This window comes from Phyllobates terribilis, unplaced genomic scaffold (genome assembly GCF_046119375.1).
Source record: "Phyllobates terribilis strain yellow unplaced genomic scaffold, ASM4611937v1 Scaffold_8__6_contigs__length_399053987, whole genome shotgun sequence".
Taxonomy (NCBI): Eukaryota; Metazoa; Chordata; class Amphibia; order Anura; family Dendrobatidae; genus Phyllobates; species Phyllobates terribilis.
Window position 1 is genome coordinate 268,078,393 of NW_027362768.1, and position 27,401 is coordinate 268,105,793.

A 27,401-nucleotide genomic window follows, 5' to 3' on the forward strand; every position below is an offset into this window, starting at 1 on the left:
ATTCCTTCATATAAATATTTGCCTCCATTAGAGATACTTGTTCCAGAGATAATTTGGGGAATTTAATTTCATTAAGATAAGCTTGGATCTCGTCAGTTGGGTATATCAGCTTAGATTCATACAGGTCTTGATAGTACTCTTTGAAGGTTCTCACAATAGGTTCATTAGATGTCACTACATCATTTTGGCTTGTGCGAATTTTCAGGATAATATGTGCAAGAAGCGCACTAGATTGATTACCTTGTTCAAAGAATTTTTTATATATAAAAAAGCACCTTCTCTTACTTTTATCTTGTAAATTTAATAAATACTGTCTGCCCACCTGAAGCCATTCACTTTTATTTGTATCAGTTGGATTCATCACATAAGCTTTTTCTAGTTTGGAACATGTGGTCGCTAATTCCAATTCTCTCCTAGCTTATTCTTTTTTAATATATCAGATTGAGGAATGACAACATCCCTTTAAATAGGCCTTGAATGCATCCCAAAAGTTGGAATGATTCTCAGTCAAGTTATTTTCCGTCATAAAAATATTAATCTGGTCATTGATAGTGTTAACCAGAAGGGGCTTACTTTTCGTGGTGGACCATGTATCATATCATTCCCCAAATTGAATTGCACTAGAATGGTCTGAAGTGGCTGTAGGTAAATGTTTTATGTCAGTGAGTATAGCACAAGCTTTAGGATTTCTGCAAACATAATCTATGCATGATAAAGAGTTCTTTGCAGGGGTAAAACAGGTAAATTCCTTTAAGACTGAATGATGAAGACGCCACATATCATAGCAGCCTACTTCCTGAAAAAAGTATCCCTGAGTGGTATGTACATTTTGTGGGATAGCATGTACAAGGGGACCAAACTTGTCCAATTCTGGGTTAGCCAACAAATTAAAGTCACCCATACATAGGGTGACAGCTTGTGGGAACGGTGCAGCAAACTTTGTTGCCTCATATAATATAAATGTAGAGGCAGGAGGGGGAAGATACACGCCCAACAGGACCACCATATGATTGTCTATAGAGGCCTATATGAATATGTACCGACCCTCTGGGTCTCGTTGCACCTGGTTCCCACTTAACCGTTTTATGGATTAGAATAGATATACCTCTTGAATATGTGTGGAATGAGCCGACCATTGTATCCACTGCTTATCCAGCAATTTTAGTGTGGAAGGTTGCAAGTGTGTCTCCTGTAGACATATTATTTGTGGATTAACTTTTCTAATATGGGTAAAAACCAAATTACATTTTTGAGGAGTTCCCAAGCCTTTCACATTCCAAGATAGCACTTTCAATATCATGAGTCAAATATCTGTGAACAAATCTATTTAACTGTTACTTATAATGATAATTAGAATTTTTTTCCCAACTTGGAAATTCAACTAGATTCTTAGTATCTAACAGATGTCCTTAATATATTATCTATTACAGATTAAATAACAAAATACATGGCAAGTATTAATAACGGGGGTAGTCAGTGAGAATAGAGCCAGTCTCATATCACAGACTATAACTCAGATACATAACCATATGTTTACATGGGTGTAGATATTACACTTAAGGTGAAGTATCAATGTAAATAACTCTCGAGCTACAGGATAAAATGAGGGAGCTATCAACAAAAGGATGGGGAAAGGAGAAAGAGAAGGGAGAGGTAGGGGAAGAGGGAAGGAGGGGAGTAGAGAGAGGGGGGGAGGAAGAGGAAAGGGATGGGGAGGGAGGGGGTAGAAGGGAGGGAGGGCAGGAAGAGGAAAGGGATGGGGATGGAGAGGGGATGAGGGGGATCAAGGAAGGAAAAGGAGAGGGAGGATAATAAAGAAGGAGTGGAGAGGAAGAATATGGTAGTCAGATAGCCACTTGTTGGTATATATATCGGAAATCTATATTGTATAAAAGTCCTTTGTGCAGTGATCATCAGGCCTGCAGATTATGTGGGTTGTAATAGAGCAAAACGAAGGTTAGTGTAAGGATATAAACACAGATTCCTTCTCCATTTCCTCAGCAGTTCTTATTGCGTTTCATAAGACTCAGCCAATCATCTGCTTCTGATGGAGTCAAGAAGAACAGTGTCTTTTCATCATGTATTATCCGCAGGCGAGCTGGAAAGGTCATTGAATAGGGGATCTGCAACTCCCTTAGTCTTTTCTTTACGTTGATAAATGTGGTCCTTGTTTTTTATAAGGCGGCTGAAAAATCCGAGAAGAGCGCAATAGAAACATTATTGTATGTGATTGGGCCTTTGCGCCGCGCCGCTCCCAGTATGGCGTCTCTATCTCTGCTGCTTAGAAGCCACCCCAGGAGTGGTCTAGGTTGTGCCCCTGGAGGAGGTAGACGCACCGGAACTCGGTGTGCTCTCTCTATAACAAATGTGGGAGAGAGATCAATGTCTGAAAACAAGACAAATGCTACTACTGTAGCGAAACGCACGTCGGGGTGACGGGATGCTGTGGCGACACTGATTTTCCCCTTCTTAGACTTTGTCTTGTAGTACTCATTATTTCTAATTGGACATTGATCCTTATATTTTGTATTCACTTAATAGCGTGGAGTATTTACTCTCCTTATCAATACACTTATATATATGAGTTTTTTGTTTAAGAAACTCTATGGCATCTCTGATACTATATGCTTGTTTAGTCCAGCAGTGAGGTTATACTTGTTTGTACAGTAATAATTTATTTACTTATTACCTCACTTTTTGTCACCATTGTGTCCCTTTTAGGACATTTCTGTTTTTTAACCTGTTTTTTATATTTTTGATCTAAATAAAAATTTTGTCTTTTATTATGGATCACTAATGAGTATGGACTTATTTGGGTCTGTGCATTTGGTGTTTAGGATTTATGGAGTGCCATTCTTGTTTACATGATTAGATGTGTAAATGCAGATTATGCTGCAGTTTTTGGTGCCGATCTGCATTGGATTTAAGGGCGGTTTCACATGTCCGGATATTTCCGGTACCGGAAAAACCAGTACCAGAGATATCCGTGTCCGTGTGTGGCAACGGTATGCCTCCCGTGTGCCGCATCAGGAGCACACGTATCGGCACGAGCGGGCCCCGGAGCTGCGCTCATCGAGCTGTGTCCTGTCACTGAGCTCAGCGCAGCTCCAGGGCCCACTCATTGCAGGAGTCATTCTCCCCTGCTCCTCGGTGTGATGGATTACATCATGGATTACGCATGGATTACAGCGGGGGACACTTAGGTGAGTATTTGGATTTTTTTATTTTTTATTATTATCTTTACAGGTGGAGACACCGGCAGCAGACTACTACTCTCATCATTATCTCCTGCCAGTGCTGATGGCAGCGCAAGCAGGGAACAATGATGAGGGCAGCGTTCAGCACCTGGCGATTGGGAACAGCGCTAACTGTACACTGATTCCCAAGTGCTGGTACATGTCACACGGATGGCATCCATGTGCGTTACGTGTTTACATGGACCAGGGCTGTGTAGTCGAAGTCGGTGTCCATTTTGGTGGAGTCGGAATCGGAGTCTGTATAAAATGGACCGACTCCAACTCCTAAAATATATAATAAATTGGGTATAGTAGTTCAATGCAGTTTCTGTGGAATATTTTTTTCATAAGAATTTGGAAAAGTTATGAAATGTCCTATAAATGTCTGTCCTATTCCTGATCTAAGGGTCTAGACTTTTAGCTGAGATGAATCTGTCCTACCGTAAATGTATCACTTAAACATGAGCCATGTATGAGGGAGTCGTGGAGTCGGAGTCGGAAGTTTGGCTTACCGACTCCACAGCCTTGACACGGACCCATTGACTTGAATGGGTCAGTGTGATTCGTGCTGCCGGCCAAAAACAGACACGCCTACATGTGGGGCACACAGACACATGGTCCGTGGAAACACACTTGACGTGTACAGACCTATTAATTTGAATGGGTCTGCATGTGTCATTGTCACCGGTACGTGTGGAAACTGTCACTACACGTACCAGAAACACTGACGTGTGAGAGAGCCCTTAAAGGGGTATTCCCATCTCCAAGATCCTATCCCAATATGTAGTAGGTGTAATAAAAGTAATATTAGCAAATATCTCCAATTAGAAATGTAGTAAATTTTTCTGATTCACTATCTCTCTTTCCTCATGTGCAGGACCTTGAGTATCCATAGTTATGTCCACTGATAAAGTCACAGTTAGTTAGCTAGTTGCTAGTTGTCGTAGCTATGGATACCTAAGGTCCTGCATTGCTTGCACATGAGTAAAGAGATAGTGAATCAAAAATACTATACTACATTTCTAATTGGAGGTATTTGCTAATATTGTTATTATTACACCTACTATGTATTGGGATAGGATCTTGGACATGGGAATACCCCTTTAAGGCAACATAATACCTGACTGAATGTGACTGCAGTTCAATAAAATGTTTATTCAAATGTAGAAATAAGTTACCATACAACCAAACACTAGCCATAATATTATTTCTATATATTTTTTAGGAGCCTGGTTTTCTTACTGCATTTGAATATAGCATGAAGAGGAAGATGGTGTTTCATATATCTACTGGAAGCCAGGAACTGGAGTAATGAATAAGTTACATAACGGCTTTTTGAGCTTCTTTTTATTGAATGCTAAAATTATTAATACGAGGGTTTTCATTTAAATAATTTGTTTATATGATGCAAAAATCGAGAAAAAAATCCTTATCTGTATGATTAACCAATGCATATAAATATTGGAGCAGTGCTGAAGACCGTGCATGCACTATCTTATAGCCTGTCTGTATAAAGCCATTACACTGTTTATAGTACCCCAATAATTACAGGCATTTGTGAAGGTTTTTTTTTCAAATTTCAAGGAGAAAAGTATCTAAAAAAATGGCATTTTCATATTTTACTGTAGGTAATCAAGAAAGAAAAAGAAGTATACAAATACAGGGATCACCAAAATATTTCAAAATTTATTAAACATGATTACAAGTCAAAAACGTGATTAAAACACTTAGAAAAGCTAAATGGCTGTACAACAAATCCAACAACCCATAATAAGGTGATATAGAACCCAAATAAGCCAGACAATATACGGTAATATATAGATTAAATAATGAAATCACAAAATAGCACGACAGGAGTCAATCAATATATACAGTTGAAACCAGAAGTTTACATACACTATATAAAAAGACACATATGCATGTTTTTCTCAATATCTCACATGAAATCAGAATAAACCTTTCCCGTTTTAGGTGAATTAGGATTACCATAATTTTAATATTTGCCAGCTGCCAGAATAATGAGAGAGAGAGAGAATGTTTTAAGGCATTTTTATTAGTTATTGCAAAGTCAAAAGTTTACATACACTATGATTACTATGCCTTTAAACAATTCTGGACTGCCCATATGATGATGTCATGTGTTCGGAAGCTTCTGATAGTTTTTTTTTTTTTTTTTGCAACATCTGAGTTAGAGACACAAGTGTGGATGTATTTTAATGCACACCTGAAACACACTGCTTCTGTCACGGGTGTGTCGGGTGTGACAGACAATCGTTCTGGATCCAGCTGTAGAAGGTTATTGCACTTAGCTCTGCAGGCACCTTCTTGATCTTTTCATCTCTGTAGTGTAGTGATATCCTTCTCCCTCTAGGACCTAGCAGTGACCGCCACCTTCTGCTGCTAATTCACACACCCTTGCTGGATGTTTAAGTACCTTCAGTCTCTCCAGAGAGTCGCCAGTGATAGCTCTATTTTCCTCTGTCCTGTGTTGAAGTACTAGTAGTCGGCTAGTGTCCTCTTGGAGTTCCATTGGAGGATAGTTGGCGTGATCTCTCTGGTATCTTCTCAAGCTAAGTGTACTCCCTTGTCTGTTTACCATTTTATTTTTAGTTGCACTGGGGGCTGACTAGTGCTCACCCCTTCCCCTCCCTATCTAGGGCCTATCGCTAGGGGCAGTCAGGGATTAGGTTTCCTGCTCAGCGACACTAGACCACAGTCAATTAGAATGGAGAGAAACTACTGTTTCAACTGTAGAGCCAAAACGACAGACTCAGCAGTAACTAGGTTTATTACGACATATGACTATGGAGCCTCTAAAGTACGAGAAATTTTGAATAAACATTGGCCCATCCTTCTGATGGACCAAAATATTGGCCCTCAGCTCACAAGTAGTCCCCAAATAACCTACAAAAAAGGCAGGTCATTGAATGACAGACTAGTACATAACCACTTCAAAAAAGAAATTAATAACACATGGCTGACAAATGACAGCAAGAGATGTTTTAAATGTGGCCATTGTGTGGCCTGCCCCCATATTTTAGTAGGTAAAGAATTCAGCAGTAACATAACCGGGAAAAACTACAAAATAAAGGAGTTTATTAACTGTAGTACAAAAGGGGTAATTTATAATGCCTCTTGTGTGTGCGGAATGGAATATATCGGCAAAACCATCAGAGAGTTTAAAAGACGAATAGGCGATCACGTAGGGGACATCACCCACAAAAGAGATACACCCCTAGCTAGGCATATCAACAACCAACATGAGGGTAATTTAAGTGTTCTCAAATTTATGGGACAGGAAGATTGGGACAGGGTCATTTTACAGAGGGAAGCCAAGTGGATCTTCCACATGAGAACGATGTCACCAACAGGTCTGAATGAACAAATTAATTATGGGTGTTTTATTTAAAGGGAGGAGCCTTACCACCATCTCCCATACAAGTTACTGAGCTACTTCTTATTCGAGTCACCATCAATGTCTATCTTTTCTGGATACCGCCAATAGCCCTAATTTCTCTCATATATGCCACTCAGGTCATGATGAATGTGGTACCTCATGTACACAAAAGAAAACCTCCCCCCTCCCCTTTTGCGTCTTGTTTTTCCCATCCAACCATATTATAGATTAATGAGTTATAATGCATTAATTGTGTGGTGCCCATGACCAAATGAAGTATTTGATACTTGCCGCATGTTTTATGCCTAGAACTCTCTATGAGCTGGATAGCAAAGAAGCGCGGTGTTTGCGTTCCACCAGCCGGACACAACGCGATGATCGCGCCAGAAACGACGTATGCATAGTGCAGCGGTGGAGCGCAGTACAAGGGTTCCAAACGCCGGAAGTCACGCGATATATGGACCGCGAGACGCAGCGGTGGAACGCAGAGCATGCGCCCCAAATACCGGAAATGACGCGGCACACAGACCGCGAGACCGGAAGTGGTGAATCTAATTGCGTGCCAGGCAAACAGAAAGGCAGGCGCGGGTGCGGGTCACACACTGAATGAGGTAACAAGCGGCATATGGTGTGAGCGCTCATGAGGGGGCACTTTCAGATGTGAGGTTACATGATTTATCCAATTGCAGCTGTATACCTTAGGGTATTTATACTAACCCTGTCTAACACTCCACTCTCTGCAGACCAGGACAGAGAGTGGAAGGACCCATATTAATTATGCACCTAGCACTTTAGTACCCGACTTTTTGAACACAAGATAGTCCCTGAGGATTTCACTTGGATGAAACGCGTAGGGACACTGAAAAGGGGAAGTGCTGGGTCTCCATACAGGGCAAGTTGTGGACTGCCCTTGTTAGGGCGGGAGCTTTGTGGGGATAGTCTAAGCTTGAGCCTAAAGGGACTAATAGGGCCAACTTATATCGCTACTTGATTCAGAAGGAACTCCCCGGACAGCAACCTCCATCCCTGAGAAGAAAGAATGGGTGAGAGCATTCCATTTTTTTGATACAATCATGTATGAACTTTATTAGATATGTAGGAGCTGCACTCAGACCTCATATTCATGTTCTAAGAAATCTCTGTTTCTCTTTTAAGCACTTTGACTCCTGGAGATAGAAGTAAATGATTAATCCATGGAATAAAATGAAAAACAGAGTTTTCTCTCCATTCTAATTGATGTATATCTAGGTCTATTTACTAGGAATTTGGTGTTTGAAGGAGGGCGGTTAATTGTTTCCGCCTCATGCACCCTCTTCCCTCTATAGACTCTATCCAGAGCTTGGTCTTCACATCTGAAGATAGATTTCAAGCTTTTTACACACTTCTACACATATATACAGTTATATGAAAAAGTTTGGGCACCTCTATTAATCTTAAGCTTAATGTTTTATAAAAATTGGTGTTTTTGCAGCAGCTATTTCAGATTGCTATATGTAATAACTGTTGGACACAGTAATGTTTCTGACTTGAAATGAGGTTTATTGTACTAACAGAAAATGTGCAATCTGCATTCAAACAAAATTTGACAGGTGCATAAGTATGGGCACCCTTTTCATTTTCTTGTTTTAAATACTCCTACCTACTTTTTACTGACTTACTAAAGTACCTTTTTTGGTTTTGTAAACTCATTGAGCTTTGAACTTCATAGCCAGGTGTATGCAATCATGAGAAAAGCTACTTAAAGTGGCCACTTGCAAGTTGTTCTCCTGTTTGAATCTCCTCTGAAGAGTGGCATCATGGGCTCCTCAAAACAACTGTCAAATGATCTGAAAACAAAGATTATTCAACATAGTTGTTCAGGGGAAGGATTCAAAAAGCTGTCTCAGAGATTTAATCTGTCAGTTTCCACTGTGAGGAACATAGTAAGGAAATGGAAGAGCACAGGGACAGTTCTTGTTAAGGCCAGAATTGGCAGGCCAAGAAAAACATCAGAAAGGCAGAGAAGAAGAATGGTGAGATCAGTCAAGGACAATCCTCAGACCACCTCCAGAGAGCTGCAGCATCAACTTGCTGCAGATGGTGTCACTGTGCATCGGTCAACTATACAACGCACTTTGCACAAGGAGAAGCTGTATGGGAGAGTGATGCGAAAGAAGCCATTTCTGCAAGCACGCCACAAACAGAGTTGGCTGAGGTATGCAAAAGCACATTTGGAGAAGCCAATTTCTTTTTGGAAGAAGGTCCTGTGGACTGATGAAACCAAGATTGAGTTGTTTGGTCATACAAAAAGGCGTTATGCATGGCGGCAAAAAAACACAGCATTCCAAGAAAAACACTTGCTACCCACAGTAAAATTTGGTGGAGGTTCCATCATGCTTTGGGGCTGTGTGGCCAATGCCGGCACCGAGAATCTTGTTAAAGTTGAGGGACGCATGGATTCCACTCAGTATCAGCAGATTCTTGACAATAATGTTCAAGAATCAGTGATAAAGTTGAAGTTACGCAGGGGATGGATCTTTCAGCAAGACAATGATCCAAAACACCGCTCCAAATCTACTCAGGCATTCATGCAGATGAAAAGTTACAATGTTCGGGAATGGCCATCCCAGTCCCCCGACCTGAATATCATTGAACATCTGTGGGATCATTTGAAGAGGGCTGTCCATGCTCGGCGACCATCAAACTTAATGAACTGGAATTGTTTTGTAAAGAGGAGTGGTCAAAAATACCTTCATCCAGGATCCAGGAACTCATTAAAAGCTACAGGAAGCGACTAGAGGCTGTTATTTTTGCAAAAGGAGGATCTACTAAATATTAATGTCACTTTTCTGGTGAGGTGCCTATACTTATGCACCTGTCAAATTTTGTTTGAATGCAGATTGCACATTTTCTGTTAGTACAATAAACCTCATTTCAAGGCACAAACATTACTGTGTCCAACAGTTATTACATATATCAAACTGAAATAGCTGTTGCAAAAACACAAATTTTTATAAAACAATAAGCTTAAGATTAATAGGGGTGCCCAAACTTTTTCATATAACTGTATATGACGCGCCCCCTGTGCCGGTGTACGCACGTGTGTGGGATTACCCCGAGTCGGGTCTCTGGGGGTTGTAGTCTCCGTGGCGGTGACCCGGTCCCGTGGCTCAGGGTGGTCAAAGCAGTGGCAATCTTGTATAGGGTTTTTATGGTTTAATGTCCGACTACGCCACCCGTGGATTGCGGTCAGTGCGAACCGCCGCTGCAAGGCAGACCGCTGGGGCTGATGGTGTATGCAGCTGAGGTAGTGCAACTCCCCACGGGAAGAGTGCGGGTCCAGGGCAGTATAGTAGACGATGGGGGTGATGGTGCGGGGCGTCCCAGTACTAGTAGTGCTGTATGCGGTGAGAAAGCACAGAGACAAGGTGTTGCAGTTCAGGTTCTTTACTCACAGTTCTCATCCAGGTCACTTGTGCGCAGGTAGGACCGCCCGAGCTGTGCTGCGTCCACCAGGCAGGGGGCTCGACCAACCCCCAGGTAATTCCAGAGTGTGGCACAGGACTCCCTTCTATCCTTTCATCAGCCGTGCCCCACCAGTGACACTACTCCTGTCCAGCTGCCTCGGATCTTCTCCTGGGAGGGCTGGGTGCCCACTTCCCTGACCCTATGTGGTGTGTTTTTCTAGTAAGTGTAGTGAGGGGTCGCACCAGTAAATGATCGCGACCGCCAGTTCTTGATTAAGGATTAGTCGCCTCCACCAACTTGGGATCCGGTACCCTGTTCTGCCAACCCGTCACCCGCAATCTCCTGGGTCCTTAGGGTTCCTTCTGCCTTCGTGTCTCTGGGCCTCTCTTGGTGTTCTGTTCCTTTCTTCCTTTCTGTTCCTGTCTGTTTCTGTCCTTTCTGCTGGCTCTGGCCTTCACTCCAGGCCTGCCTCGTGGAGCTGGGCCCAGACTGAGCCACAGCTCCCTGTCAGCCCTCTCTGGCTGAACTCCTCCTCTCCCTGCACACTGTTCTAAGATGGTGCCCACCTTATATACCTCCCTCTCTGTGTATGAGCCCAGGTGACTTGCAACCAATGGGCTCCTACCTATGCCCAGAAACCGTCCCCTCCTGCTCCTACATCACTGGGTTTTCCTCCCCCCTCCCCACTCCAGCCAGGGACATGGTCTGTCGTGCCTGCATTACTGTACTAATGGGAGCACCGTTGAGCTGTTCCCCGGAAATGGGGTGTGTGTGATGCATGCAGCTAACCGAGCCCTGGTCCACACTCCATCCTTACCCGGGAGTGGAATATCACACCTCTGGTTGAGGTGCAATACCCCTGTAGCGGCTGAACCCACGGGGTGCTACATATACAGAGACGGTCTCCTGGCTATGTTAATGGCAATAATCACTCTAGCTTAGAGACCTATCTCTTTTTATGGGTGGCATTTTTTTGTTCTTTGTTTTTAATTGTTAAACATTAACCCCTTAATGACATCTGACGTACTAATACGCGTCTGTGCCCTGGGACTTAAGAGCCAGACCCGTATTAGTACGTCATGGCGATCGCGCGCGCACACAGGCTGTGCGGGCGCGATCGCCGCCGGGTGTCAGCTGATTGTCACAACTGACACCCGGTACTATGTGCAGGGAGCGGTCCTGCACCGCTCCCAGCACATTAACCGCTGCGATGCTGCGATCGAAGTCGATCGCGGCATTGCGGGGGCAAGGGGAGGTGATCGGCGATACTCACCTCCTCTTCCGGCTTCCAGCGCAGTCTGCAAAGGCTTCCCGGGTGTTGCCATGACGACCCGATGTCGTCATGACAACATCCGGGTCACCAGAGAGCAGGAAGATTGCTTGGGCATGCGCAGTGCATCTCCAAGCAATCTTCACACTGTGCACTTCTGACAGCCTTCATGGCATAGGGATGGTGCTTCATTCCTGTGCCATGCAGGCGATCAGAAAAAAAAAGTGAAAGTCCCAGAGTGGGACAAAGTAATAAAGTGTATAAACTGTGTGAAAGTGGAAAAAAAAAAAAAAAATGTGCAAAAATATTATAAAAAAATAAAAAAAATAATACACCAAAAATAAAAATATAATGTACCCATCAATAAATATTATTATAAAAAAAAAAAAAACAATAAAAGTACACATATTTGGTATCGCCGCGTCCGGAACAACCTGACCTATAAAACTGTCCCACTAGTTAACCCCTTCAGTGAACACGGTAAAAAAAAAAAAAAAAAATGAAGCAAAAAACAATGCTTTATCACCATACCGCCAAACTAAAAGTGGAATAACACGCGATCAAAAAGACGCATATAAATAAAAATGATACCGCTGAAAACGTCATCTCGTCCCGCAAAAAACAAGCCGCCATACAGCTCCATCAGCCGAAAAATAAAAAAGTTATAGCTCTCAGAATAAAGCTATGCTAAAAAATATTTTTTTCTATAAAATAGCTTTTATTGTGTATAAGCGCCAAAACATAGAAAAATGATACAAATGTGGTACCGCTGTAAACGTACTGACCCGAAGAATAAAGCTACCTCATCAATTTTACCACACGCGGAACAGAATAAAAAAAAAAAAAAAAAACAATTCCTGAATTGTTGGTTTTTGTTTATTCTGCCTCCCAAAAATCGGAATAGAAAGCGATCAAAAAATGTCACGTGCCTGAAAATGGCACCAATAACAACGTCAAGTCATCCCGCAAAAAACGAGCCGTCACATGACTGTCTGCCAAAATCTGGAAAAATTATAGCTCTCAAAATATGGCGATGCAAAAACTAGATTTTACAAAAAATGCATCTTTTAGTGTGTGACAGCTGTCAGTCATAAAAACCCCATATGATTCTGGCATTGCTGTAATCACACCGACCCGAAGAATAAAGTCGTCTAATCACTTATACCGCACAAGGAACGGCGTCAAAAATAAACTCTTGGGTTAGGATTGGGCTAGGGTTAGGGCTGGGTTTGGGGCTAGGGTTGTGCTGGGGCTAGGGTTGTGCTGGGGCTAGGGTTGTGCTGGGGCTAGGGTTGTGCTGGGGCTAGGGTTGTGCTGGGGCTAGGGTTGTGCTAGGGCTAGGGTTGTGCTAGGGCTAGGGTTGTGCTAGGGTTAGGGCTGGGGTTGGGATTTTTTTCAAAAGTAAGAAAAAAAGATGATGATATGGCGACTAGTGTTGAGAGCAAGTGCTCGCTACTTAAGTTTGCATCGGGTGCTCTGGTATGCATTGAGTATCGTGGGTATTTGAGTGACATGCTCGAGTCTCTGCCCCATATGCTTCGTGGCCAAAAAACTTTACGGGGATTGCCTGCCATGCACGAGCGATCCCCGCATGTTTTTTTTTGGGTGTCTAATAACCGTGAAACATGCGGAGCAGGGACTCGAGCATGTCACTCGAGCACACGCTGTACATGGTGCATACCTGAGTACCCGATGCAAACTCAAGTAGCGAGCACTTGCGCTCAAGAATAATGACAACTTATTCAATATGATGACCTAATGTAAACAAATTCTGTGCCGTACCTCTGGGTTCAAAATGTTCACTATACACCTTAATAAAATCCTTGAGGGGTATAGTTTCCAAAATGGGGACACTTGTGGGGGAGCTCCACTGTTTAGGCACATCACGGGCTCTCCAAACGCGACATGGTGTCTGCTAACAAATTGAATGGAAAATCGGCTCAAATTGTTAGCGGACGCCATGTTGCGTTTGGAGAGCCCCTGTGTGCCCAAACATTGGTGCTCCCCCACTAGTGACCCCATTTTGGAAACTAGACCCCCCAAGGCACCTATCTAGATGCATAGTGAGCACTTGGAACCCCCAGGTGCTTCACAAATTGATTCGTAAAAATGAAAAAGTGAAAAAAAAAACACTTTTTCATTTTTATGAATCAATTTGTGAAGCACCTGGGGTTCCAAGTGCTCACTATGCATCTAGATAGGTGCCTTGGGGGGTCTAGTTTCCAAAATGGGGTCACTTGTGGGGGAGCTCCAATGTTTGGGCACACAGGGACTCTCCAAATGCAACATGATATCCGCTAACAAATTGTCGGCTCAATTTGTTAGCGGATATCATGTTGCATTTGGAGAGTCCCTGTGTGCCCAAACATTGGATCTCCCCCACAAGTGACCCCATTTTGGAAACTAGACCCCCCAAGGCACCTATCTAGATGCATAGTGAGCACTTGGAACCCCAGGTGTTTCACAAATTGATTCATAAAAATGAAAAAGTGTTTTTTTTTCACTTTTTCATTTTTACGAATCAATTTGTGAAGCACCTGGGGGTTCCAAGTGCTCACTATGCATCTAGAAAGGTGCCTTGGGGGGTCTAGTTTCCAAAATGGGGTCACTTGTGGGGGAGTTCCAAAGTTTGGGCACAGAGGGGCTCTCCAAACGCAATGTGGTGTCCGCTAACAATTTGAGCCGATTTTCCATTCAATTTGTTAGCGGATACCATGTTGCATTTAGAGAGTCCCTGTGTGCCCAAACATTGGAGCTCCCCCACAAGTGACCCCATTTTGGAAACTAGACCCCCCAAGGCACCTATCTAGATGCATAGTGAGCACTGGAACCCCTAGGTGCTTCACAAATTGATTCGTAAAAATGAAAAAGTGTTTTTTTTTTCACTTTTTCATTTTTACGAATCAATTTGTGAAGCACCTGGGGGTTACAAGTGCTCACTATGCATCTAGAAAGGTGCCTTGGGGGGTCTAGTTTCCAAAATGGGGTCACTTGTGGCGGAGCTCCAAAGTTTGGGCTCAGAGGGGCTCTCCAAACGCAATGTGGTGTCCGCTAACAATTTGAGCCGATTTTCCATTCAATTTGTTAGCGGATACCATGTTGTATTTAGAGAGTCCCTGTGTGTCCAAACATTGGAGCTCCCCCACAAGTGACCCCATTTTGGAAACTAGACCCCCCAAGGCACCTATCTAGATGCATAGTGAGCACTTGGAACCCCTAGGTGCTTCACAAATTGATTCGTAAAAATGAAAAAGTGGTTTTTTTTTCACTTTTTCATTTTTACGAATCAATTTGTGAAGCACCTGGGGGTTCCAAGTGCTCACTATGCATCTATAAAGGTGCCTTGGGGGGTCTAGTTTCCAAAATGGGGTCACTTGTGGGGGAGCTCCAAAGTTTGGGCACACAGGGGCTCTCTAAACACAACATGGCGTCCGCTAATTATTCAAGCAAATTTTACAATCAAAAAGTCAAATGGCGCTCTTTCCCTTCCGAGCCCTGCCGTGCGCCCAAACAGTGTTTTTTCCCCAAATATTGGGTATCTTCGTGCCCAGGGGAAATTGCACAACAAATTTTGGGATCCATTTTTTCTTGTTACCCCTGTGAAAATAAAAAAAATTGGGTCTAAAGTAACATTTTTGTGAAAAAAGCTAAATGTTCATTTTTTTCTTCCACATTCAAAAAATTCCTGTGAAGCACCTGAAGGGTTAATAAAGTTCTTGAATGTGGTTTTGAGCACCTTGAGGGGTGCAGTTTTTAGAATGGTGTCACTTTTGGGTATTTTCTGTCGAAAAGACCTCTCCAAGTGACTTCAAATGTGATGGGGTCCCTAAAAAAATGGTTTTGTAAATTTTGTTGGAAAAATGAGAAATCGCTGGTCAACTTTTAACCCTTATAGCTCCCTAACAAAAAAAATTTTGGTTCCAAAATTGTGCTGATGTAAAGTAGACATGTGGGAAATGTTATTTATTAACTCTTTTGTGTGACATATCGCTCTGATTTCAGGGCTTAAAAATTCAAATTTTGAAAATTGCAAAATTTTCAAAATTTTCGCCAAATTTCTGTTTTTTTCACAAATAAACGCAAGTGATATCGAAGAAATTTTTCCACAATCATGAAGTACAATATGTCACGAAAAAACAATCTCAGAATCAGGGGGATCCGTTGAAGCGTTCCAGAGTAATTACCTCATAAAGTGACAGTGGTCAGAATTGTAAAAATTGGCCCGGTCATTAACGTGCAAACCACCCGCGGGGCTTAAGGGGTTAAAAGTTATGTTTTAGATTCTCACTTTAACTGCTGTCTAGCATCTGATTTACAGTGAGAACATATCTCGTTATTGGTGAGTATTACTCTCACTTTCTGCTTGTTGTGCTGCTCAGCTATAGGTGCGGAACCTATTTAGGGACGTTAGGGCAGTCAGAGTGTTGTCAGATCTGCCTAGGGGTCTCCACTCCCCCTTTCCCTTTTGTTTGGGCTTCCTCCCCCTCTTTCCGTCATTGTGCACTTAGTATTTCCCTCACCTTGCGTGACAGCTTCTTTGTGTAGCATCATGGGAAAGTCTAAAGAAATCAGCCAAGATATAAGGAAGAGAATTGTGGACTTGCACAAGTCTGGCTCATCCTTGGGTACTATTTCAAGATACCTGAAGGTGCCTCGTTCATCTGTACAAACAATTATATGCAAATACAAACAAGATGGGAATGTCCAGACATTATATCGCTCAGGAAGGAGCATGTTCTGTGTCCCAGAGATGAACGTGCTTTGGTCCGACATGTGCATATCAACCCAAGGACAAAAGCAAAAGACATTGTGAAGATGATGGTGGAAGCTAGTGAAACTAGTACTGTATCAACATGAGCTGAAAGGCCACTCTGCTAGGAAGAAGCCATTACTCCAGAAGAAACAGAAAAAAGCCAGATTAATGTTTGCAAATGCACACAGGAACAAAGACCTTGATTTTTGGAGACATGTCCTGTGGTCTCATGAAACTAAAATTGAACTTTTTGGACATAATGACCATTGTTACGTTTGGAGGTAAAAGGGAGAAGCTTGGAAGCCTAAAAACACCATCTCAACTGTAAAACACATGGTGGCAGCATCATGTTGTGGGGTTGTTTTGCTGCAGGAGGGACTGGTGCACTTCACAAAATAGATGGCATCATGAGAGAAGAAGATTATGTGGCAATACTGAAGCAACATCTCAAGACATCAGCCAGAAAGTTTAAAGCTTGGGCGGAAATGGGTCTTCCAAATGGACAATGACCCGAAGCATACTGCCAAAATGGTAACAAAGTGGCTTAAGGATAACAAAGTCAATGTTTTGGAGTGGCCATCACAAAGCCCTGATCTCAATCCTATTGAAAATGTATGGGCAAAGCTGAAAAGGCAATTGCGAGCAAGTCGATCTACAAACCTGGATCAGTTACACCAGTTTTGACAGGAGTAATGGGCCCAAATTCCAACCAACTATTGTGAGAAGCTTGTGGAACGATATCCCAAACGTTTAACCCAAGTCATTCAGTTTAAGGGCAATGGTACCAAATACTAATGAAATATATGTAAACTTTTGACTTTGCAGTAAGTAATAAAAATGCCTTAAAACATTCTCTCTCTCTCATTATTCTGGCATTTGGCAAATGTTAAAACATATTGTAATCCTAATTGACCTAAAACAGGAAAGGTTTATTCTGATTTCATGTCAGATATTGAGAAAAACATGCATATGTGTCTTTTTATATACTGTATGTAAACTTATGGTTTCAGCTGTAGGTATATAGGAATCAAATCACATGACATATTGATGTAAGCTCTACTCTCATGCAAAATAAATCTAAAATATATATTGGAGCAGTTCTGAAGTCCGTGCATGCACTGTCTTATAGTCTATCTGTATAAGCCATTACACTGTTTATACAGAGTTTAGTACCTCAATATTTTTACAGCCATTTGTGAAGTATTGTTTTTTTTCAAATTGCAGGGCGAAAAGTGCCTGAAAAAAATGGCATTTTCATATTTTACTGTAGGCTTTCAACTAACATTTGGATACTGCTTTTTGCCAAAATTAAGCACCCAATATAAAGCAAAAATGCCTCTTAAAATTATTGCTGTAAATGCTGTATATGAAACTGACCTCCTATATTTATTTCTTGTGTTTGAATTATATGTAATAACTAGTGATGAGCGAGTATGTTCTGTTACCCTTTCAGCGAGTATGCTCGGGCCGAGCACCGAGTAGTTACAGCTGCTCAGTGTTATGTTTGAATCACTCCCATGTGCATGATTTGCGACTGTTTGACAGCTTTAGTACATGTAAGGAATGTCTATTTCTTACTCATTCCTCGCATGTAATAAAGCTGTCAAACAGTTTGTTGGAAACTTTTTGGGGTTTGTGAATTGATTTAAAAGTGCAGGAAGCTCTAAGTATGGCATTTTTTCTTTCTTGGGTGCTTCATTTGGGGACAAAGATACCATGGTGTTGTCTGCTGTCACCAGTAGGCTGACACTAAGAAAACAAAAGTTGGCTCATCCTCCACAGGATGCATCCACCTACTAGCACCAAGCTAACACCAGGTAGTGAAATAGCAGTAGGAGAAGCAAATGAACAGAAGGAAAAACAGAAAAAAACTAATGATAATGGGAAACATGTCCTTTCACTTACTGTCTCATAGGAGGCAGCCACAATTCTGGTGATCCTAGACCTCTTTATTCCTGGTTAAGCTTATATTTCTGCCCAAAGTGGTTTTCTCTGTTCACCTCAGTGAGAAGATAGTACTGTCTTCTTTCATCCTTTCTTCGTCTCATTCTACAGAAAGATTCCCCCACAACTTGGACCTGGTCAAAGGCTTTTGTCTTTACTTGTCCACCTTGGCCCCCTTCAGGAGTTTATATGTTTTATTTATCATTCCAAAGGGTTCTTGTAGAGGTCTTTCTGCCTCTAAGGCATCTAGAGGTGCTTATCACAAAATTATAGTATCATCAAAAAGTTAATTTATTTCAGTTCTTCAATGCAACAAGTGAAACTCATATATTATCTAGAGTCATTGCAAACAGAGTGATCTATTTAAGGTGTTTATTTTTCTACCACATTTTTCCTTCCACTCAACTTTCCATTAATATGCTTGGATACTCTGTGAACAGCCAACTTCTTTAGCAATGACCTTTTGTGGCTTACCCTCCTTGTGGAGTGTGTGAATGACTGCCTTCTGGACATCTGTCAAGTCAGCAGTCTTCCCCATGATTGTGGAGCCTACTGAAACAGACTAAGGGACCTTTTTAAACACTTAGGAAGACTTTGCAGGTGTTTTTTTGCTAATTATTCTAATTTACTGAGATAATGACTTTTGTGTTTTCATTGGCTGAAAGCCATGATCATCAACATTAACAAAAATAAATGCTTGAAATAGATCACTCTGTTTTTAATGACTCTATATAATATGAGTTTCACTTTTTGTATTGAAGAACTGAAATAAATTTACTTTTTGCTGATATTCTAATTTTGTGAGAAGCACCTGTATTTCTCACTGGGGACAATATGCCATTTTGGAACTTTATTGGGCAAATCGAGAGCTCCCCGTTCATCGAATGGCCCACTCCCTTCGAGCATTGAGTGCTTCCTTGGCATTTCTACTGCACCTCTTCAAGTTTGAGACATGGGCTTCAGTGTTCTACAGAGTACACACCTCTGCAGACACGGGACTTTGCAGGAAAGTGCTACTTTACCATCTAAGAGGACGTTTTAGAACAATTCATGGTTCCTGTGCCCAATTGTATAAATGTCAAAAATTACTAAAAGGGACCTTTGAAAGCCTACATATAACCTTTAAAGTTAGTATTTATTTATATAGATTAAAAAACACCTAGAAAAAACCCTAGTGCAAATAAGAAATAAAAAAACACAGCAGGTCTGAAAACACAAACCCATTTAGACTAGATTCTCAGCAGCCTGAGAAATTCAGTCAATACTGGTCTCTTAGTCCCATAAACCGACACTCAATATGTCTCCATTTTTTCCAAAGACATGCATAATTGCTGATGTGCCCAAGTTATAACAATCAATTCTTAGTTAGTAACAAGAGGGACGGGTGTACTAGTAAGGTTATGAAACAGAGGAGAAAAAATCCCAGGTCATATCACATAGGAACCTATGAGACCCTAAGATATCCGCTATATTCACTCTGCCTGGCAGCGGAGGTTGGAACCCTAGATAATGAGGTTTTGGCGCCCCCGCACCACGGCAGCTCTCCCTCACTTTCACTATGTGTCCCTAGTTAGAACATTGGTACTTAGGGAGCCTAAACTTGACAATGAGATACTATCTTCTAAGGAAAGTTTTTCAACACAGGACAACTTATGTATACAGTGAAGGAAATAATTATTTGATCCCTTGTTGTTTTTGTAAGTTTTCCCACTGACAAAGACATGAACAGACTATAATTTTAAGGGTAGCTTAATTTTAACATTGAGAGATAAAATATCCCCCAAAAAAATCAAGAAAATCACATTGTATAAATTAGATAAATTTATTTGCATTTTGCAGTGAGAAATGAGTATTTGATCCCTCTGGCAAACAACACTTAATACTTGGTGGCAAAACCCTTGTTGGCAAGCACAGCAGTCAGACATTTTTTGTAGTTGATGATGAGGTTTACGCACATGTCAGGAGGAATTTTGGTCCACTCCTCTTTGCAGATCATCTCTAAATCATTCAGATTTTGAGGCTGTCGCTTGGCAACTCGGAGCTTCAACTCCCTCCATAAGTTTCCTATGGGATTAAGGTCTGGAGACTGGCTAGGCCACTCCATGACCTTAATGTGCTTCTTTTTGAGCCACTCCTTTGTTGCCTTGGCTGACAAAGTTAGAGGTAGGTGGAAGATCCTTAAAGATAATTTCAGGGAATTAGGCTGCAAGCTTAAAGCAAGGTGGTATTAAACCAAGGTGGTATTCTCTGAAATACTGCCTGTACCATGTGCCACGCCAGAGAGGCAACGGGAGATTAGGGATATAAATAAATGGCTCAGGATTTGGTGTAGGAAGGAGGGGTTTGGGTTCCTGGAGAACTGGGCCGACTTCTCAGTTGGCTACAGGTTCTACGCTAGGGACGAGAAAATGGCTAGAATGTTGGAGGAGTGTTTAAACTAGGGATTGGGGGAGTATTCATTTTATAGGTGGGGAAGATAGTGCCGATAGTGACCTGGGCACAAATAAACAAATTGGGGGTGGGGTTAGAACAGTCAATATAGTAAGAAGGAATAGAGGTACAGAGAGATACATAAAATGCATGTACACTAATGCCAGAAGCCTCACCAGCAAAATGGAGGAATTAGAATTTATTTTGTTGGAAAATAATTATGACATGGTGGGGATATCTGAAACATGGCTGGACGAGAGCCATGACTGGGCAGTTAATTTACGAGGTTATAGTCTGTTCAGAAATGACCATGCAAACAAGCGACGGGGGGGGGTGTTTATATGTAAAATCATCTTTAACCCTATCTCGTGTGAGAATATATGTGAATCTAATGGAAATGTAGAGTCCCTGTGGGTGGAGATAAGGGGAGGGGGGAAAAATAATAAATTACCTCATAAAGCAAATAGATGAAGCAGTGACTCAAGGGGAAGTCATTATTATGGGGGACTTACCCTGAAATACATTGGGGAACAGAAACCTGTAGTTCAAGCAAAGGTAATAGGTTTTTAACAACTATGAGAGACAATTACCTTTCACAACTGGTTCAAGACCCAACAAGAAGGGGGGCACTGCTAGTCCTAATATTAACCAACAGGCCCGACCGCATATCAAATATACGATTTAGGGGTCACTTTTGTAATAGTGATCACAAAATAATAAGCTTTCATGTATCCTTTAATAAGATGTGTAGTAGAGGGGTTACAAGAACACTAAACTTCAGATGATCTGAGTGCAATAAACTGGGATGATATCCTGAGACATAAAACTACACAAAGCAAATGGAAGACATTTATTAGCATCCTGAATAGGACCTGTGCACAATATACACCCTATGGGAATAAACAGGCTAGAAATAGGAGGAAACCACTATGACTAAATAGAGCTGTAAGGGGCGCAATAATTGACAAAAAGAAAGTATTTAGAGAACTAAAGCAAGTAGGCAGTGATGAGGCATTAAATAAATACAGAAAATTAAATAAATTCTGTAAAAACCAAATCAAGGCAGCAAAGATTGAGACAGAGACTCATTGCCAGAGAAAGTAAAAATAATCCCAAAATATTCTTTAACTACATAAATAGTAAGAAACTAAAAAATGATAGTGTTGGCTCCCTTAAAAATACTTTGGGTGAAATGGTGGATGAGGATGAGGAAAAAGCCAATATGCTAAATTATTTTTTTCAACAGTATTTACACAAGAAAATCGCATGACAGAAAACATGATTAGTGATAACAAAAATTCTCCATTAAATGTCACTTGCTTAACCCAGCAGAAAGTACGGCGGCGTCTAAAAATCACTAAAGTTGACAAATCCCCGGGCCCGGATGGGATACACCCGCGAGTACTGCAGGAATTAAGTAACATCATAGATAGACCATTATTTTTCATTTTTAAAGATTCCGTAATAACAAGGTCTGTACCACACGACTGGCGTATAGCAAATGTGGTGCCAATATTCAAAAAGGGGACAAAAAACTAACTTGGAAATGATAGGCCAGTAAGCTTAACCTCTACTGTGGGTAAAATCCTGGAGGGTTTCCTAAGAGATGCTATACTAGAGTATCTGAAGAAAAATAGCCTCATGATGACCCAATATCAAAATGGGTTTACGAGGGACAGTTTCTGTCAAACTAATCTGATCAGCTTTTATGAAAAGGTAAATTCCGGACTGGACCTAGGAAATGCAGTTAATGTTGTGTATATGGACTTTGCAAAAGCTTTTGATACGGTTCCACACAAAAGGTTGATACATAAAATGAGAACAATGGGGATAGGGGAAAATATATGTATGTGGATTAAGAATTGGCTCAGTGACAGGAAACAAATGGTGGTTATTAATGGAACACACTCAGACTGGGTCACAGTTAATAGTGGGGTACCACAGGGGTCAGTATGGGGCCTGCTTCTTTTTAACATATTTATTAATGACCTTGTAGGGGGCATACAGAGTAGTATTTCAATATTTGCAGATGACACTAAACTCTGCAGGGTAATCAATCAATACAGAGGAGGACAATTGTATATTACAGGAGGATCTATGTAAACTAGAAGCTTGGGCTGATAAATGGCAAATGAGCTTTAATGGGGATAAATGTAAGGTAATGCACTTGGGCAGAGGAAATATAATGTACAATTATATGCTTAATTGTAAAACAGTGGGCAAAACTGTAACTGAAAAAGACCTGGGTGTATTGGTGGACGACAAGCTCACGTTTGGTGGCCAGTGTCAGGCAGCTGCTGCAAAGGCAAATAGAATAATGGGATGCATTAAAAGAGGCATAGATGCTCATGAGGAGAACATAATTTTACCTCTGTACAAGTCACTAGTGCGACCACACTTAGAATACTGTGTACAGTTCTGGTCTCCGGTGTATAAGAAAGACATAGCTGAACTAGAGCGGGTGCAGAGAAGAGCGACCAAGATTATTAGAGGACTGGGGGGTCTGCAATACCAAGACAGGTTATTACACTTGGGGTTATTTAGTTTGGAAAAACGAAGGCTTAGGGGTGATCTTATTACTAGGTACAAGTATATGAGGGAACAGTACAAAGACCTTTTAGTGATCTTTTTACTCTGAGGCCTGAGACGGGGACAAGGGGGCATCTTCTACGTCTGGAGGAAAGAAGGTTTAATCATAATCACAGACGCGGATTCTTTAAGAGCAGTGAGACTATGGAACTCTCTGCCGTATGATGTTGTAATAAGTGATTCACTACTAAACTTTAAGAAGGGCATGGATGCCTTTCTTGAAAAGTATAATATTACCGGTTATATATACTAGATTCCTTGATAGGGTGTTGATCCAGGGAACTAGTCTGATTGCCGTATGGAGTCAGGAAGCAATTTTTTTTCCCCAATGTGGAGCTTAGTGTTTGCCACATAGGTTTTTTTTGCCTTTCTCTGGATCAACATGTTAGGCTATGGGTTGAACTAGATGGACTTAGTCTTCCTTCAACCTTAAAAACTATGTTACTATGTATGTTTTGGTTCATTGTCTTGCTGGAAGACCCAGCCACGACCCATTTTTAATGTCCTGGCAGAGGGAAGGAGGTTGTCACCCAGGCTTTTACGGTACATGGCTCCATCCATTCTGCCATTGATGCGGTGAAGTAGTCCTGTGCCCTTAGCAGAGAAACATCCCCAAAACATAATGTTTCCACCTCAATACTTGACAGTGGGGACGGTGTTCTTTGGGTCATAGACAGCATTTCTCGTCCTTCAAACACGGCGAGTTGAGTTAATGCCAAAGAGCTCAATTTTTGTCTCATATGACCACAGCACCTTCTCCCAATAACACACAGAATCATCCAGGTGTTCATTGGCAAACTTCAGACGCGCCTGCACATGTGACTTCTTAAGCTGGGGCACCTTGCAGGCACTGCAGGATTTTAAACCTTTAAGGCGTAATGTGTTACCAATTGTTTTCTTGGTGACTGTGGTCCCAGCTGCCTTGAGATCATTAACAAGTTACCCCGTGTAGTTTTAGGCTGATCTCTCACCTTCCTCATGATCAAGGATACCCCATGAGGTGAGATTTTGCATGGTGCCCCAGATCGATGTCGATTGACAGTCATTTTGTATTTCTTCCATTTTCTTACTATTGCACCATCAGTTGTCTCCTTCTCACCTAGCGTCTTACTTATGGTTTTGTAGCCCATTCCAGCTTTGTGCAGTTCTATGATCTTGTCCCTGAACATCCTTAGAAAGCTCTTTCGTCATGCCCATGTTGTAGAGGTTTGAGTCTGACTGATTAATTGAGTCTGTGGACAGGAGTCTTTTATACAGGTGACTGTGTAAGACAGCTGTCTTTAATGCAGGTAACGAGTTGATTACGAGCGTCTAACTGGTCTGTAGGAGCCAGAACTCATAATGGTTTGTAGGGGGATCAAATACTTATTTCTCACTGCAAAATGCAAATAAATTTATCTAATTTATACAATGTGATTTTCTTGATTTTTTTTGGATATTCTATCTCTCAATGTTAAAATTAACCTACCCTTAAAATTATAGACTGTTCATGTCTTTGTCAGTGGGCAAACTTACAAAAACAGCAAGAGATCAAATGATTATTTCCTTCGCTGTATATACAGTGGGGAAAATAAGTATTTGATACACTGCCGATTTTGCAAGTTTTCCCGCCTGCAAAGCATGGAGAGGTCTGTAATTTTTATAGTAGGTACACTTCCACTGTGAGAAACAATCTAAAAAAATCCAGAAAATCCCATTGTATGATTTTTAAATAATGAAATTACATTTTATTGCATGAAATAAGTATTTGATCATCTACCAATCAGCCAGAATTCAGGCTCTCGCAGACCTGTTAGTATTTCTTTAAGAAGTTCTCATACTCTGCACTCATTACCTGTATTATTTGCACCTGTTTAAACTTGTTATCTGTATGAAAGACACCTGTCTACTCACTCAATCAATCACTCCAACCTCTCCACCATGGCCAAGACCAAAGAGCTGTCTAAAGACAACCGAGAAAAAATTGTAGACATGCACAAGGCTGGGATGGGCTACAGGACAATAGACAACAGCCTTAAATACATGCCCGAGAGCAAACATAGCTGTTAAACCATAAATTCTAGGTCAGCATGAACTCTACTCCAAAGACATATTTAAACCACGGAGAAAACATGGATTAATTTAGTTAGAAAACAATCTTTATTAATTACATCAAAAATACATAATCAAATCACAGCATTTAAAAATAGGGATACACAGGGTCAAGGGATAGCAGCACTGAATGGCTTATGCCCCCACACACACACACACACACACACTCACCCACGCCATATACATAAATTGCGGGGTGGGGACTCCTAAGGCAAGGTAAATATCCAAATTAGAGAGAATGGTCTGGGAGCGAGCAGTCGCTAGTTATACCCAGGACTAAGAACCGTCCATAATCACATGTAACACCCACAGTCCAACAATTATAAAAGGAGCCTTACCAAAAGATGGGACACAAAGCTAAAGTGCTGAGTGCATTAGACCCATGGAAGAACCACCTCAACGCGCGTTTCGCCTGACACAATGTGGCTTTCTCAAGAGGCAAGCAGCTTGCTGAGAAGGCAACAACTGTTGGCACAATTATTAGAAAATGTAAGAAACACAAGAAGACTGTCAATCTTCTTTTGTCTGGGGCTCCATGCAAGATCTCGCCTCGTGGGGTAAAGATGATACTGAGAAAGGTCAGAAATGAGCCCAGAACTACACGGGAGAACCTGGTCATTAACCTGAAGAGGGCTCGGACCATAGTCTCAAACATTACCGTTAGTAACACAGTAGACCGTCATGAATTAAAATCCTGCAGGGCACAGAAGGTCCCCCTGCTCACGCACATGTCCATGCTCGTTTGTAGTTCCCCAATGACCATCTGGGTGATCCAGAGGAGGCATGAGAAAAGGTCATGTGGTCAGATGAGACCAAAATAGAACTTTTTGGTATCAACTCCACTTGCCGTGTGTGGAGGCAGAAGAAGGATGAGTACAACCTCAAGAACACCGTCCCAACCATGAAGCATGGTGGAGGAAACATCATACTTTCGGGGTGCTTTTCTGCAAAGGGTAAAGGATGATTGCAGTGTATTGAAGGGAGGATGGATAGGGTCATGTATCGCGAGATTTTGGCCAACAACCTCCTTTCCTCAGTAAGAGCATTGAAGATGGGTCGTGGCTGGGTCTTCCAGCATGACAATGACCCGAAACACACAGACAGGGCAACTAAGGAGTGGCTCCGTAAGAAGCATTTTAAGGTCTTGGAGTGGCCTAGCCAGTTTCCAGACCTGAACCCAATACAAAATCTTTGGAGGGAGCTGAAACTCAATGATGCCTAGAGACAGCCCTGAAATCTGAAAGATCTGGAGAAGATCTGTATGAAGGAGTGGGCCAAGATCCCTGCTGCAGTGTGTGAAAACTTGGTCAAGAACTACAGGAAACATCTGACCTCTGTAATTTGCAAACAAAGGTTTCTGGTTCTGTTTTTCTGTTTTAGCAAATACTTATTCCATGCAATAAAATACAAATTACCGTATATTCCGGCGTATAAGACGACCTGGTGTATAAGACGACCCCCCTACTTTCCTGTTAAAATATAGAGTTTAGGATATATTCACCGTATAAGACTACCCCTTTTCCAACGCATACCAAACACCGGTAAAAATTAAAAAAAAACAGATTTGAATTTAACATGGTCCTTTTTTAATTTAAATTCTTATGACATGCAGGTATATAGCAGGAAAACTGTCACTCATAAACATATTAAAATAGGGGGGACCCCACGTCATTTTTTGGGGGGGTCCCCCATTCTAATAGCTAGTAAAGGCTAGGTATTCAGCTGGGGGCTGATATTAGTAGCCTGGGAAGCTCCGTGGGTATTACCCCCTTCCCAGACTTCAAACATCTGCCCCAGCCGTCTGCTTAACCTCCGCTAGAGACTATAATGATGGTGGATCCCACGCCAATTTTCTTTTTAAAAAATCCTTTATTTTAACACTAAATGACAATTGAGGGGTTAATAAAGATGCAGTCCCTAAATTATTAATTTTGTAATTAATTTTTCCCAAAAATGTTGACGTGGGGCTTCGCCATATTTTTGTGTCCAGCCAGGTACAGCAGGCAGGAACGTGCTGCCCCCAACCACCAGCTGCCTATTTGTACCTGGCCGGACACAACAATATAGGGAAGCCCTTTTTTTTTTAATTATTTCATGAAATAATTAAAAAAAAAAATACGTGGGGCTTCGCCCTATTTTTGTGTCCAGCCAGGTACAACTAGGCAGCTGGGGGCTGGAATCTGCAGCGCAGGGAGGCCCAAGCTTTCTGGGCCCCCCCTGCTGCAAATTGCAGTCCGCAGCCAC

At 41.6% G+C, this 27,401-nt stretch overlaps 1 protein-coding gene across 1 annotated transcript in view; it reads left to right on the top strand.

Moving 5' to 3' along the window:
- Positions 1 to 27,401, top strand: part of LOC141156509 (meiotic recombination protein DMC1/LIM15 homolog) — a 154,719-nt gene that overhangs the window by 24,762 nt on the left and 102,556 nt on the right. The window contains exon 5 of the mRNA XM_073642705.1: positions 4,462 to 4,544. Coding sequence (XP_073498806.1) covers positions 4,462 to 4,544 — 83 coding nt within the window. The remainder of the gene's footprint in view (positions 1 to 4,461; positions 4,545 to 27,401) is intronic.